At 39.2% G+C, this 13,690-nt stretch overlaps 3 protein-coding genes across 4 annotated transcripts in view; 1 reads left to right on the top strand and 2 right to left on the bottom strand.

The window, feature by feature from the left end:
* The window catches only part of LOC132182891 (ATP-dependent zinc metalloprotease FTSH 6, chloroplastic), a 3,851-nt gene extending 800 nt beyond the window's left edge, over nucleotides 1-3,051 (bottom strand). The window contains exons 1-4 of the mRNA XM_059596258.1: nucleotides 2,480-3,051; nucleotides 1,359-1,899; nucleotides 929-1,242; nucleotides 597-837 (exon numbers count right to left, since the gene is read on the bottom strand). Coding sequence (XP_059452241.1) covers nucleotides 597-837; nucleotides 929-1,242; nucleotides 1,359-1,899; nucleotides 2,480-3,051 — 1,668 coding nt within the window. The remainder of the gene's footprint in view (nucleotides 1-596; nucleotides 838-928; nucleotides 1,243-1,358; nucleotides 1,900-2,479) is intronic.
* Nucleotides 3,052-4,529: 1,478 nt separating this feature from the next.
* Nucleotides 4,530-6,258, top strand: LOC132182266 (pentatricopeptide repeat-containing protein At2g36730). Its single transcript, XM_059595451.1, has one exon. The coding sequence runs from the start codon at nucleotides 4,591-4,593 to the stop codon at nucleotides 6,136-6,138; it is 1,548 nt and encodes a 515-aa protein (XP_059451434.1). The 5' UTR covers nucleotides 4,530-4,590; the 3' UTR covers nucleotides 6,139-6,258.
* A 1,943-nt stretch (nucleotides 6,259-8,201) lies between these two features.
* On the bottom strand, nucleotides 8,202-13,507 carry LOC132181104 (amino acid transporter AVT1I). 2 transcript variants are annotated; one of them, XM_059594172.1, is made up of 3 exons: nucleotides 13,067-13,507; nucleotides 9,023-9,630; nucleotides 8,202-8,921 (listed from the first exon to the last, which is right to left on the bottom strand). In XM_059594172.1, exons 1-3 carry the CDS (start codon nucleotides 13,224-13,226, stop codon nucleotides 8,406-8,408), a joined length of 1,284 nt encoding a protein of 427 aa, XP_059450155.1. In that variant the 5' UTR covers nucleotides 13,227-13,507; the 3' UTR covers nucleotides 8,202-8,405. The 2 variants fall into 2 exon arrangements, with proteins under 2 accessions (XP_059450155.1, XP_059450154.1); XM_059594171.1 differs by lacking the exon at nucleotides 13,067-13,507 and adding an exon at nucleotides 9,872-10,106.
* Between the last annotated feature and the right edge of the window lie 183 nt (nucleotides 13,508-13,690).

Here is a 13,690-nt window from a genome sequence, read left to right on the forward strand (position 1 = left end):
CATTGTAATGACTTACTCATAACAAAACGACATCGTTTTGCAGTTTCCGTCCAAACTGACGGTTTTGACTAACGGAGTGGCCAAAATGCAATAGTTTGGTAATTTGGGGGGCTACTTTATCACTTTTAGAACATTAGAGGGCTAAATCGAAAACGACTGGTAGTTTGGAGGTTTTTTTATATTTTTCCCTTGTTTTTTTTAAAAAAATTATTTTGTGAGTAAATCTACTTAAACCCCTCAAACTACTAATTCAATAACAATTTACTCTCAAACTATCAATTACGACAATTTACCCTTCAAACTACTAAAACAATGACAATGCATTATTATTGCACCCCCCAATGCTAGCAAAGTGAAAAAATTACCCCAATATAATTTTTAATAAGATAAAAATACCCTTAAAATTTTGAAAAAAAAAAAAAATTTAGTATTTTTGTTTTTATTTTAGTAAGGGTAATTTTGTCATTTTGTTAAAAGTAGATGTACATTATCATTGTTTTGATAGTTTGAGGGGTAAATTGTCATAATTATAGTTTGAGTTGTAAATAGTTTGAGGGGATTAAGCTTGATTCTTTCGCAGGAAAAGATGGATATACCTGTCTTGCTATCTGAGTAATTTGTTGCAAGTCTCCGGCTGCACCTGTTGTAATTTCCGATTCTCCGAAAATCACTTCCTCAGCCACACGACCTCCAAGACCTCCAACAATTCTAGCAAAAAGTTGTTGCTTAGAGATGAGAGCAGGGTCTTCACCTGGCATGAACCAAGTCAGGCCACGGGCTTGACCCCTTGGGATCAGAGTGACTTTCTGTACTGGGTCATGGCCTGGAGTCAACGTCCTGGCGGTAGCAAAGAATTTTGAAAAATTTAGCTCATTTGGGTATATTTATGAGAGATATACAGAAAGAAATAAGGATCTCAGGTACTTACGCGCACACAGAGTGACCAATTTCATGATAAGCCACTAGAATTTTACTCTTCCCGTCTGTCATTTTGGTTCCCTCCATTCCTGCCACAATCCGATCAATAGAGTCGTCAATCTCTTTCATTGTAATTTTCTGCTTGCCTCTCCTGCCTGCTAGAATGGCAGCTTCATTCATAAGATTTGCAAGGTCTGCCCCGCTGAACCCTGGCGTTCGCATGGCAATAACACTGAGAGAAACGTCCTTATCAAGCTTCTTGTTGTTGCCATGCACCTTTAATATTTCTTCTCTCCCTCTCACGTCCGGTAATCCAACAGCCACCTATACAAAGCAGCAAATGATATCTCCATGAGTTTCCGATTACATCCCAATTCTTAACAATCATGTGGAAAACATGGTACTGCATGTCTCCTCTGCTTTCAAAGTTCCTTAACTACCTGTCTGTCAAACCTCCCCGGCCTAAGCAAAGCCGAATCAAGAATTTCCGGTCGGTTTGTGGCGGCGATGACAATCACTCCACTGTTCCCACTAAAGCCATCCATTTCGGTAAGCAGCTGATTCAGTGTTTGTTCCCTTTCATCGTTCCCTCCACCAATACCTGTTCCTCTCTGCCTCCCTACGGCATCTATCTCATCAATGAAAACCAAGCATGGCGAATTGGCCTTTGCCTTGTTGAATAAGTCTCTCACTCTTGAAGCCCCTACACCAACAAACATCTCAATGAACTCCGACCCAGATAGAGAAAAGAAAGGAACCCCTGCTTCTCCGGCAATTGCCTTCGCCAACAACGTCTTTCCAGTCCCAGGTGGCCCAACCAAAAGAACTCCTTTGGGAATTCTCGCTCCGACTGCAGCAAACTTTTCTGGGGTTTTTAAGAACTCGACAATCTCTTGAAAATCTTGCTTTGCTTCATCAACGCCAGCAACATCGTCGAATGTCACTCCTGTGTTGGGTTCCATTTGAAACTTTGCTTTGCTCCTGTTGTACAGATGTTGTTATTGTTAAGGAGGTACAATACAACAAGAACACAAGCAGATCAGCAGAGTCAGCAGAGATCAGCAGAGCAACATCAGTTGGCTCGAGCGCATTCAACATAGCACTCGAGTTCAGGAGTAACGGCTACTTAACATCATGCGTTGGCTCAAGCACATTCATTGGTGTGCTCTAGCGCAGTCACCAACAGCTATGAATCTTCTACTTATACAGAAACTCCTATTTGTAATGTTGTCATTGAACTCAATCAGTTCTCTCTAAACAAGACTGATTGCATTCAAAGACAACACTTGTGATTATCGTAGTTTAATCCTCTCTTTTGTATTAGGACTCCTAATTGTAATTTCTCTCTTAGATAATCATTACATCAAGATTATCTTCTCAATCTTGATGTTTGATTATACTTGTATACATTTTCCTATATATTTTCAATGTGAAAGCAGTAGAAAGTATTCAGCCAAATAACTATTTTATAAGCTTTCTTACAGTTATATGGGCATAAAGTGTTACATTTGGATCAAGTAAAACTTACTATGTTGAAAGAAACTAGCTTTTAGTACTATACCTTCCGAGCCCAAACGGCAAGTTGGGGCCTCCTGTAGTGTTTGTAGATGATGTTCTAAGCAGTAAAGAGCCGAGCAATATCAATGGAAAAGCGAAATTCCCCAACAAATCGAGTATTGCAGGCCACTGGTTGATTTCCAATGGATGAGCCGCAAAGTCTACGTTCTTCTCTTCCATTTTCCTCAGCAATTCTTGTGGTAATCCGGGTAACTGAATTTTGACCCTCTGGATTTTGTCTAGTGTTGGATTGAAGATCTCGGCGATTGCAACAGTCCCATTCTCAAAGAGGTCTACCCTCTTTACAGCACCTTCATCCAAGTAGTGCACAAATCTTGAGTATGACATTCTGCTTGAAGTGGATTCAACTGGGCTCTCTGGCTCAGCTCTTGCAGACTGCGCAACAGAGAGGCCTCCTCCTACGAGGCCCAAACCAGTGGAATTCAATAGCTTTCTCCTACTGAGTTTGATGTCTGAAGGTGTTTTCTGACATGGGTTTTTTCTGCTAGTACTTTTGGGAAGGTCCTGAGACTTGCAGAATGGGTGTGAGAGAGATAAAGACACAGCAGGAGACATATTCTTTGGTTTTGAAATGGTTGTCTTTCTTCTTTTGTTTTGGAGGGAATGTAAAGAGGTGTTTAAATATAGGAGACGGGAGGTTTCTAGCACTTCCACTTGGCCCGCTGCTTTTGCGTGGTATTTGTCATCTGATTTTTCCATTTGATTCATGAAGGCTCTAGAATGGTGTTATTTGTAGCTCAAAGAGCATGAAAGAAAATAAGAGTCCTAGAAAAGTCTATGCTGATGATCAGCAGATGGAAAAGCCAGCTTGTCCCAACCATACACTTGGAAAGATTGAGGTCATGAATTTTCAAGCGTATCCTGATCATATGCCACGTAATGTTTATATCATGTGGTTGGTAATCCAGTTGAGGCCCCTAACTAACTTGTAATGGATTTAAGGAAAATTCTGGAGCTTGGCGCGTTTTCCTTGTTTAATCATGAGGTTGGTGGGATTTGATTAAGTTGTTTTCATATTTGCATTAACCGTGTAAGGACACGGAAAACCAAGAGTTTCACATTAAATAATGTAAGTTGGATTTTGAACGGGAGTAGAATTAGTACTGGGGACGGACACTATTGTAGATGTAGCAGATGAGGCAGGAACAACCATGGGTTTAAGACATGGAAGAGTACCATCAACATAACCAAGAAGGCAACTTTGAGGTTGGGAAGAAATTGACCACGCCACACTAAATAATTGTCGCGAGTTAATTTATGCTAAAAATAATGTTGCATATTTGGCAATACCACTTGTTTTGGTAGCCATAAGAGATGAGTGTAGTATAAAAAGTTGAGAAAAGAAAAGAAAGGGAAAAAAAGAAAAAGAAGAGAGGATCGCACAAAGACTTTTAACTCATGAGTGCTCTGATACCATATGAGGACTGAATTGTTTCTTTGATACCTTCTAACTTTTCCTTACATTTTTGTCCAGCAAAGATCAATTGGCTGATGCTCTTACTAAGCCACTGGCAACTGCTCGATTCTCTTCCTTAGTTTTCAACCTCAACATGCGTCCCTTACCGTTGAGCTTGAGGGAGCGTGTAAGGACACAAGAAACCAAGAGTTTCACATCTACTCCTCTTCCAGTAATGTCAACCTCACAAACTTCTTCTACAAAAATAAATCTAATTGTTACATCATCCATTCACATTAATCCAACCGTTATAAATGATTGAATAGTGTAACTACCTTTATGTCTTCTGTAGTGCGGCTGTTTTTATTTCTTTAACTGTCAAGTGTCTTTATGTATGTCATGTGTTGTGCATTTCTTTATATAAATGAAAAAGTCTTCACCGAATAATGTGAGAGAAACATTGTCGACAGAAACAATTAAGTCCTCATAAATTATTTTATTTTAGTTGATTTTTTTTTTTTAAAAAAAAAAAGTGGATGTAGGGCATTTTTAAAAAGTTGGTAGTTTAAAAAAAAAAAAAAAAAAATCCTTATATATATATTGGCTAATGCTCTAAAGGCCATTGAACGGCAAATCTTGAAGCCTTCCACGTCGCTCTACTCCTCACACCTCTTTTTCCACACACGAAGTCCAAATGCATGGTTCGGCTTCCAATACCAACCGCCAATCCCATCTTCCCTCCAAACATCCCCAACCTTAATTCAAATTTCATCTCCAAAAAGCACCAATGCCTCGCACTCCTCAAGCTCTGCTCCTCAGCCAAACACCTCGCTCAAGTCCACGCTCAAATCCAAGTCTCTGGCCTCCACCGAGATACCTTTCTCGCAAGCGAACTCGTCCGAATCTGCGCTTTATCTCCCTCGAGAAGCCTGAGCTATGCGCGGTCGCTTCTCTATCACTTTGACGATTTGTCTCCCTTGCCGTGGAACCTTCTCATCAGGGGATATGCGGCGAGTGACTCGCCGAGAGAGGCCATATGGGTGTTCTATGAAATGCGGAGTCGAGGAATTAGACCCAATAAGCTCACGTTTCCGTTCCTTCTCAAGGCGTGCGCTTCGGTTACGGCGCTTGGAGAGGGCAGACAGGTGCATGCGGATGTTGTGAAGTGTGGTTTGGACTCCGATGTGTATGTTCAGAACACTTTGATCAGTGTATATGGGCTTTGTAGGAAGATTAAGTTTGCCTGTCAAGTGTTCGATGAAATGTATGTTAGGACTGTTGTTTCTTGGAATGCGGTAATTACTGCTTGTGTTGAGAATTCGTGGTTGGGTGATGGGATTGAGTATTTTGTGAAGATGAGGGATTGTGGATTTGAGGCTGATGAGACCACGATGGTGGTTATGCTTTCTGCTTGTACTGAGCTTGGAAACTTGAGCTTAGGGAGATGGGTTCATTCCCTAGTGATTGTGAAAGGAATGGTTTTGAATTATCAACTGGGTACTTCCCTTGTTGACATGTATGTGAAGTCTGGAAATGTAGATTATGCGAAATTGGTGTTTGATAGGCTGGACAAGAGAAATGTTTGGACGTGGAGTGCGATGATTCTGGGGCTAGCCCAACATGGGTTTGCCAAGGAAGCCCTTGATCTTTTCCTGAAAATGATGAAGACATCATCAATACATCCAAATTATGTCACCTTTCTTGGCGTCCTCTGTGCTTGTAGCCATGCAGGACTAGTGAATGATGGGTACCGATACTTTCATGATATGGAGCATGTGCATGGGATTAAACCCCGTATGATACATTATGGTGCCATGGTGGATATCCTGGGCCGTGCAGGCCATATCAATGACGCTTATGCTTTTATAATGAATATGCCTATTGAGCCCGACCCGATTGTATGGAGAACGTTGCTATGTGCGTGCATCATTCATCACGCTAACGACCATGACGGAGTGGGGGATAAAGTAAGAAAGAAGTTGCTTGAATTGGAGCCAAGGAGGGGTGGGAATTTTGTGATGGTTGCAAACATGTATTCTGAAGTTGGGATGTGGGAGAAAGCAGCGAATGTGAGAAGGGTTATGAAAGCTGGAGGGTTGAAGAAAATGGCTGGGGAGAGTTCTATCGATTTAGGTGGGTCCATCCATAGTTTCTTTTCTGGGTATGATCCTCGAGCTGATTGTGAGGGTATTTACGAGTTACTAGATGCATTGAGCTTGCACATGAAGATGCCTAACTTCTTGTAGTTGAAATTGCGTTTCATGATGCTGTATTGTTGCAGAGTATGAAACGGAATCACACAACCTCTGATTTTCCATGAAATTGGCTTCGGTCAGTTAATTTTGTGCCCTAAATTTTTTCTTTAATTGTTCCTAGGTGAAAAACCCTAATCTTTCCAAAATTACACCTATTCTGAATGTATAGGTGTTTCACACAATATTATATGGAAATAAATTTGACATAACAAATAATAATTAACCAAAAACAGATATACAATGAACAAAAAAGAACACAGATATTTTGGTTACGAAGAGAAAACCAATTAGAGAACTCTCTAATTGTAAAATCTCTCCGGAGCAGCCAAATCCAGGAAATCAACTAACTCAGTAAAAGAATAAAGGATTACAAGACGTTCACACTTACAAAACCTTCGCAATTGACACGATTTTGTATAAGACAAGCGACTCACTTGCCTTCTACCGCAGTAGCCCTTTCCAGAGACAGCTGGCACAATTCTTCTACGTGATCTCCCTTCATTGGAACTCCGGTTGACTTCACTTCAACAATCAACAAATAAACACAAACGATCACTCTAAGAGAGAGAACAAACAGACTCTCTTAGCACACGACGGCAAATTCTAGATCAGAAATACGTCCCTCTATCTTCCTATAGAGATGTATTTATAATAGTCCCATCATACCTAGACCTAGGAAAGAGTTTATATTCATTTAAAACTATTACAGGTACGCGGCGTCCGGACGGGAACATGTGCCGTCCGGACGGGACAACAAAACACAGCCAAAACGTGTTTTTAACACATGGCCGTCTGCAATCTCGTTCGGACGAGATTGCACACGAGCCATTCCGCCCAGCTTCGTAGTCTTCTATTTATGGCCCGTTTTGACCCAGTAAACATTGGAATTAGCTAAACCTTGTGAAACATGACTTTGTAGATTCTTGAGTTAGCTTTCCAACGCCGCAAAGATTGCTCCAATCAGAGGTCTGAAACTCAAGATATGACCTTTATAGTAAACATCGTCTGGACAGGATTCAGACGAGACTGCAGACGAGGCTCTCGGGAATTCTTGTTTATCGAGCTCGTGCGGACAGGGTTCAGACGAGACTGCAGACAAGGCTCTCGGGAATTCTTGTTTATCGAGCTCGTCAGGACGGGATTGCAAACGAGAATGCAGACGAGGCTCTCGGGGAAAATATAATTCTTCGAGCGTCCGAACGGCACTTCTTCTCGTCCGAATGGTAATTGAATGGATGATGAATCTTGGCACTTTTGGTCATCATTTTGCTTACCGAAATAAGCCAACAAGAACTTACACTAGGCAACTTGAATTTTTTAGTCCTTTATGAACAGGAGTTATAACCTTGAAGACAGGTCGTTTCCTCCTCTTCTTGGCCATAAAAGATAACTCAACTACTCAAGTTAGGAAATTTAGTATATAAAAGTTCCCTATCTATTTTTTCCAAGACAAATTTTCAAAGTACAAAAGGCGACTGATAAAAAAGTTCTTGCAATAAAGCTGGGGTTGGGGGTGGAGTGGGGGAGGTTGTTTCTGTTTCTTTATAATCCAATAAAGCTCGATCGTTTTGCTCTTCTTTCATTCTTTTTGGTTAATTTTGTATTTTTTTGGCATGCCATGTGCATATAAAGCCCCCTTAATTAACAGGTTTGAGGTAATATTTTGATCCCAGCAATAAATAAATGAAGTGTCAGAAGGATTAAGCTTTTGCTCAGCTTTCGGAGACCTGAGAGTATGTTTAATACTCCCTTAACACAATTGCTTTAAATTTGCAACGCAAAAATGCTCCCTAGCTCTCCCTCTATCAAGTTAAAAGACTTGCTTTTTCTTTATTTTTGCTGAGCAGTTCAAAACATAGAAAATTTGTTTTTTGTTATTAAGTTCAGACCTTGAAAAAGATTTTCCAATTTGTATTTGCATTAAAAAAAATTATGTAAAAACCGACAAAAACCAATAACAATATAAAGTCCATAAGCTGATAAGGTTGTAACCTGAAGTCAGAAATCATGGAGAATTGGATAGAGCATTTTTTTCATCCACTAAAATAACAATATGTCTAACTAAAATGCTAATATATTTATAATTGTTGGACAAGTTTTCAAATTCCTAATATCTGCCTTACATAAATTATACACTCCAGTTTGTCTAATAGAAATTGGTTTTCATAAATTACATGAAAAAGCAGCAGCTTCAGATAAGAGCAAGCATTCCCTACTCAATTACTGAACCCTACGGTCAACAAAGAGAAATCCTCTGCTTACAGATGCCCTATTATCTGTATGAGAGATGTATACGTGCCAACTATTCCAACTACAAAACCCATTAGTATTACACCCCATATAACCACCATTTCACTTCCAAATCTCCTGTAAGTGCCCGAAATCTTCAAGTAGCATAAGCATGGCAGTATAATCGAACCGGTGACGCTTAAAAATGCTCCGACCAGTGACATGAGATATGCGAAAAAGGGGAGAACCAGGGCTACCACAGCAGTGCTGAATACAAGGGAGGTGCTGATTAAGAGGCCAGAGATCCTCTTGTTGTATTGAGATGGAAACCAACTTTTGGTAGCATTCACAATAGGTGTAACCATCAATGCATATTTGGCTATGGGGTTCACCAAGGTGGTGTAGATTGCCACTTTTGAGCTAAGTTTTTCAGTTGGGAGGTTTAATGTTATCTGTGATTGAACATTTTCCCCGAACATCAAGTAACCGAAAACCGCCATTGATGCGTAACAAACAGTGCATAAGGTAAAGCACAGAAGCAGGACCTGCAGGAAAAAAACCAGCAAAGAGGAAGTGAGTAATCTAAACAGCTAAAGCACTTTTCTTCTCATTTTTCAAAAACGCAAGCAATTTGTGTTTTACTTACATTGGTGAATTGGCGTTTGTTTCTCATAGAAGTGTAGAGTGTAGGGAAGACAGGATGGGCACAATAACAGAAGGCATATAAGCTAACAGCTGTAGGGATTCCACTCAAATTAAGAGGAGTTCCCTTTTGATGAAATCCAATTCCATCAAATGCACCAGTCCAATAGATTGAGCAGAGGATGATAGCAGAAGCTAAAACCCCACTAGCAGAGATATATGAAAGAAGGCTCAGGTTATCCAACCAAACCGAAGGCAAAATTACGAGGGCCACAATTATTACAAACATTTGTTTCCCTTCAATTCTTATCCCTGCCATTTGAAATCCTGCGTTGGGGAGCAAGTTGTATAAGTTATCCCCTTCTAAAATCAGGAACCCTGTGGCAACCAGATAGAGCTCTATATACATAACCACTGAAACCACTATTCGTCCCTTGTTCCCAAATGCACGGTAGCCTATATCAGGATAAGTTCTGATATCAGAATCCAAATCCATACACCTTTGTATCAACAAGCCTGAGTAAAATGCTGCAATGGCAATCACAAATAGAAGTATCAAGCTCAACCATCCTCCGGATGCTAATGCATATGGAACTGACAGTATCCCAACTCCTGAAAACCAGAGAGAGAGAGAATTAGGCATCACAATTGAACATATTGGTTGTTAAAAGTCATGCATATGGGGAATTTGAACATATCAATGGCTTGGTAAAAAATGTTATAACAAGAAGTCTACACTAACAATGATTCCTAGCAATTACCACCCGAATATCAAGTAATATTACAAACATGGCTCTAAATAGCTTTAGTGAATCAAACTGTGTTTGTATAAGAAATAAATGTTAAGTAGAACCTGACAAAGCATTGAGTCCATTAAAACATGTCTTGAGGAAAGAGACATTGGTTGTAGTGGAGTAATGAGAGTTAGACTCCACTTCCTCTAGCTTGTGAGCTACCCCATATTGCTTCTCATCAAGAATGAGAGGCACAAATAAAGATGAATCACTTTGGAGTTGGGTAACCATCTTGGGAGAGAGAAAGAGATATGAGAGATGCGCTAGATATTGCAGGGTGCAACTAGAAAGAGCTAAGAATTTGCAGACGTCGAGGGGTTTAATTTATACACCAGGCGGCCAGTGTTTGAAAACACGTGAACCACATTGTATGGATGTCATGATCTTTCAAGTCCTGCACATCCACGGGATAAATGTGTGGCCTTTCTTGCTCCTTCCTCCAAAAGAACATTAATTTGTGATGGAAGACATTTCAAAGTGGGACATCTTCTTATGCATACCGTGAGATGAATTTGTCCTTGTAGATATGAATTCTAGCGAGCTATTCTGGCGCTTTTTTGTCCAGATATGTTAAAATTATTTGCTATCAAATTAGTGATTGTATACAATATTATTGTTATGAGACTATAGATAAGTGAAGTTTTCACCTTGAGATGATATGTGGTTGGCTCTCTACTTCTCAGAGCATCTCCAGCAGACTCTTTATATGGTTCACAATAGCTATATTTAGCTATTATAAGCTATTTTACTCATCCCGCATATACTTCAAAATATAGTACTTTAATCTAATTTGCTATATGAAAGTTCATTGTAATACCTTTAAAGTAGTTTTCTATTCTTTTCAATTCTCTCCCTTCTCTCTCTCATCAATCTCTCCCCCTCAACTTTCACAATTAAAAAAAAAATTGAAAAATAGTAATATTTAAAAAAAGTAGAGAGTGAGATAGATGATTTGTTGAAATTTGTAATGAAAAATTAGTAGTTAAAATTTTAAAATATATATAAGTAACTAAATTGCAGATACTCTTGGTCTCACTACTAGAGAGTTGTGGCCGGTGATTTGCTTTTGAGTGTTGGGGGGTTTTTGACAAGTCAGACGTATAAAACCATGTCTTTCATAAAAGTAACTAAAATAGCAGATACTCTTGATCTCACTACTAGAGAGTTGTGGCCGGTGATTAGCTTTTGAGTGTTGGGAGGTTTTTGACAAGTCAGACGTATAAAACCATGTTTTTCATAAAAGTAACTAAAATAGCAGACACTCTTGGTCTCACTACTAGAGAGTTGTGGTCGGTGATTAGCTTTTGCGTGTTGGGAGGTTTTTGACAAGTCAGACGTATAAGACCATGTTTTTCATATATGAGTGGTAGTCGGAGACTTGGAATGCAGGGCACATTTTTCATGACAAGTCACTTTCCAGCATTGTCTACACCACTGCAATATGTGAAGCTGACTTTTACACGATATGTTTGAGATGCACGTAAAACACGGTAATGAAAGAATTAACTCCCTTGCCTAATTGGGCGCAGTCAGTACTTGTCACGTGATTCAAATGGGAAATTTTTCTTTGCATTGACGGAAAAGGGGAAGCTAGAGCAACTCTGCAGGTTGCAGTTAAACATTGATCAGTTGCTGAGGGGCTCAATAGAGGTTGTCAACTCTTTCATTAACCAGAAGCTTTTGGGTATATCTTTTGATAAAATTCTCGTCAACTAGTTAAAGTAAAAGCATTCCCATTTTATCTTTGCCCCCTATTATAGTTGTTCTCATAAGTGACCTTAACCCTTGTTAGAGTGCTCCCCACTTTTCCTTGTTGTCTCTTTTTGTTTTTGGTTTTTTTTGGGGTCATTTCTTCTCTGCGTTGTCTTGTCGTGTTTGCTAATTAACCCACTCTAGATTAGATGCATGGAGATTGGAGAGTAATCTATCTTTATAAACCAATCCACCTCTAACTTGACGCCAATTGGAGGTTTGAGAGGGTAAGCCTTTACAATGGGGTACGTACAGGCTACCAGCACCACACAATATTGGGTGACAAATAACTCATCAGCAGGGACCAAATTAAAGCCACGACGTCCATACTTTTTGTCATCACCCTAAAGCATATTTTATCTAAGATTCCCTGTATTTTTCCTCCATCTCTCATTCATTTTACATCCATCTTTCTTTCTTTCAAATTCAGCCTACAGTGATCAATCTGTAGGCGGTTTCATTGCTAGTAGTTACCTAGCTAATAGTAGTAGGCAATGGATTATTGCTTGATCACAGAGTACCTAGCACACCATGAAAATGACTAATTTAGTCATCATACGACTCTTTACCCACAACGCTGATTGGACAAAAGTGGAAATTAACACCCAGCATATTATGCATTCGATATGAGATATGAAGGAAAAGTAGATTCATGAATCTAAAGAAAGTAGCTAGCTACTTCCGCAAGATAAAAGTTAGTTGTACAAGAAGGAAATTAAGATTTCCTGTACTATAATATATCAGGCTAGCAATCACTCTAATAGTTCACAAAACAACTTTATGGAATTTTCAAAATTAAAATCTATAATATTTGCTGATCTACTTTTGAAAGTAGGGAACATACTTGATTAGTAAGAAGATGTGGGGTTAAATTTAAGGACAAGACGCCAAAATATTTAAGGTACACAGCCAAAGCTAATCAATTTTTTTAAATTTGTTGTATAATGAACTAATCAATTACTTGAAGACTAAAGAGAAATGTATCTGTTTAGACTGTCTTTTTCAAAATTGGAAGCTATGCTTTAAGGTGTTATGGGGCCCTAATTTTCTACCAAACCATTGAAAACATGACCAGTTTTGAAAAGATCGATCCCCTTATCTAACTCGATCAAAAGCATGGAGGACTACAAGTATCTGCAACTCCTTTTGGTTCCATATATAATATTCAATCTAAATCTTGAGTTTTATCAAAACATTCTTAGAACTTGTAAATCTAGCTGCTTTCTGTCTTTAAGTAATTCATATAATTCGGAAAAAAATAAATAAATCAAAAAATAAAACATATGGGATGTGGGCTAGCTAGGAATAACATTTACTCCCCAATCAGCAAATTCAAACCCTTCAACAAGAGCTATATATACTTACTAGGCCAGCATGAGGAAACGTAGATTAGGTCACATAGACAAAGTAAACTCGAAAAACCCTTATGGGTCGTCAATGAGTTTCAAAATATAAAGAAATTAAAATCCTCAAAACATGAAGCATTTAAGGAAAATATGAACCTGATAATGCATTGAGTCCATTGAAGCAGGTCTTGTAAAAGGAGGCGGTGCAGCTGACAGCATCTCGATCACCGTTATGATCATGTGCCTCAACATCCTTCGACTCATCATGCATGAGAGGTACGTTGAGAGAAACCCCATGCTGGTCGGCAGCCTCCATCGCCGACGGAATAAAGAGAGATCTATAAAACCGATCGATGGGGCAGCCACTGAAGAATGAAGCTTAAATAAGAGAGGTCGGCCGGGATAATCCGTCCGATACAAGGACAAGGGACGACGTGTATATTTCTATTCTTTCTATGCAGGATTCTTATCACGTGGGGTATATGTTACTGTCTTTTCTAGGAGGCGTGCGTATAGTTTAGTTAGGATGTGTTGTTTTCAATTGCTGCAACTTATAAACAAATCACTCTGGGAAGAAAAGGTCAAAACTCCAAAAAGATGACTCCATTATCGTCCCAAGCACCAATATATATATTTTTTCTTTATTATTATTATTATTTTCTTGGGAGAAGCGTAGGGGTCGCCGGCTACATATCTTCCGTTCAGATAGAATTGTAAAATTGTTAAAAGCTTATCATTTTTTTTTTTCTTTCCCTGTAATTATTGTCATGCGACTCATGT

The sequence above is a fragment of the Corylus avellana genome, chromosome ca5 (assembly GCF_901000735.1).
Source record: "Corylus avellana chromosome ca5, CavTom2PMs-1.0".
In the NCBI taxonomy this organism is placed as follows: Eukaryota; Viridiplantae; Streptophyta; class Magnoliopsida; order Fagales; family Betulaceae; genus Corylus; species Corylus avellana.

Coding starts and splice junctions, on each gene's coding strand:
- LOC132182266 (XM_059595451.1), top strand. CDS start 4,591: ATGGTTCGGCTTCCAATACCAACCGCCAATCCCATCTTCCCTCCAAAC.
- LOC132181104 (XM_059594171.1), bottom strand. CDS start 10,043: ATGGTTACCCAACTCCAAAGTGATTCATCTTTATTTGTGCCTCTCATT. Junction 9,631..9,871: donor TGGACTCAATGCTTTGTCAG/GTTCTACTTAAC, acceptor TCTGGTTTTCAG/GAGTTGGGATACTGTCAGTT. Junction 8,922..9,022: donor ACAAACGCCAATTCACCAAT/GTAAGTAAAACA, acceptor TTTTTCCTGCAG/GTCCTGCTTCTGTGCTTTAC.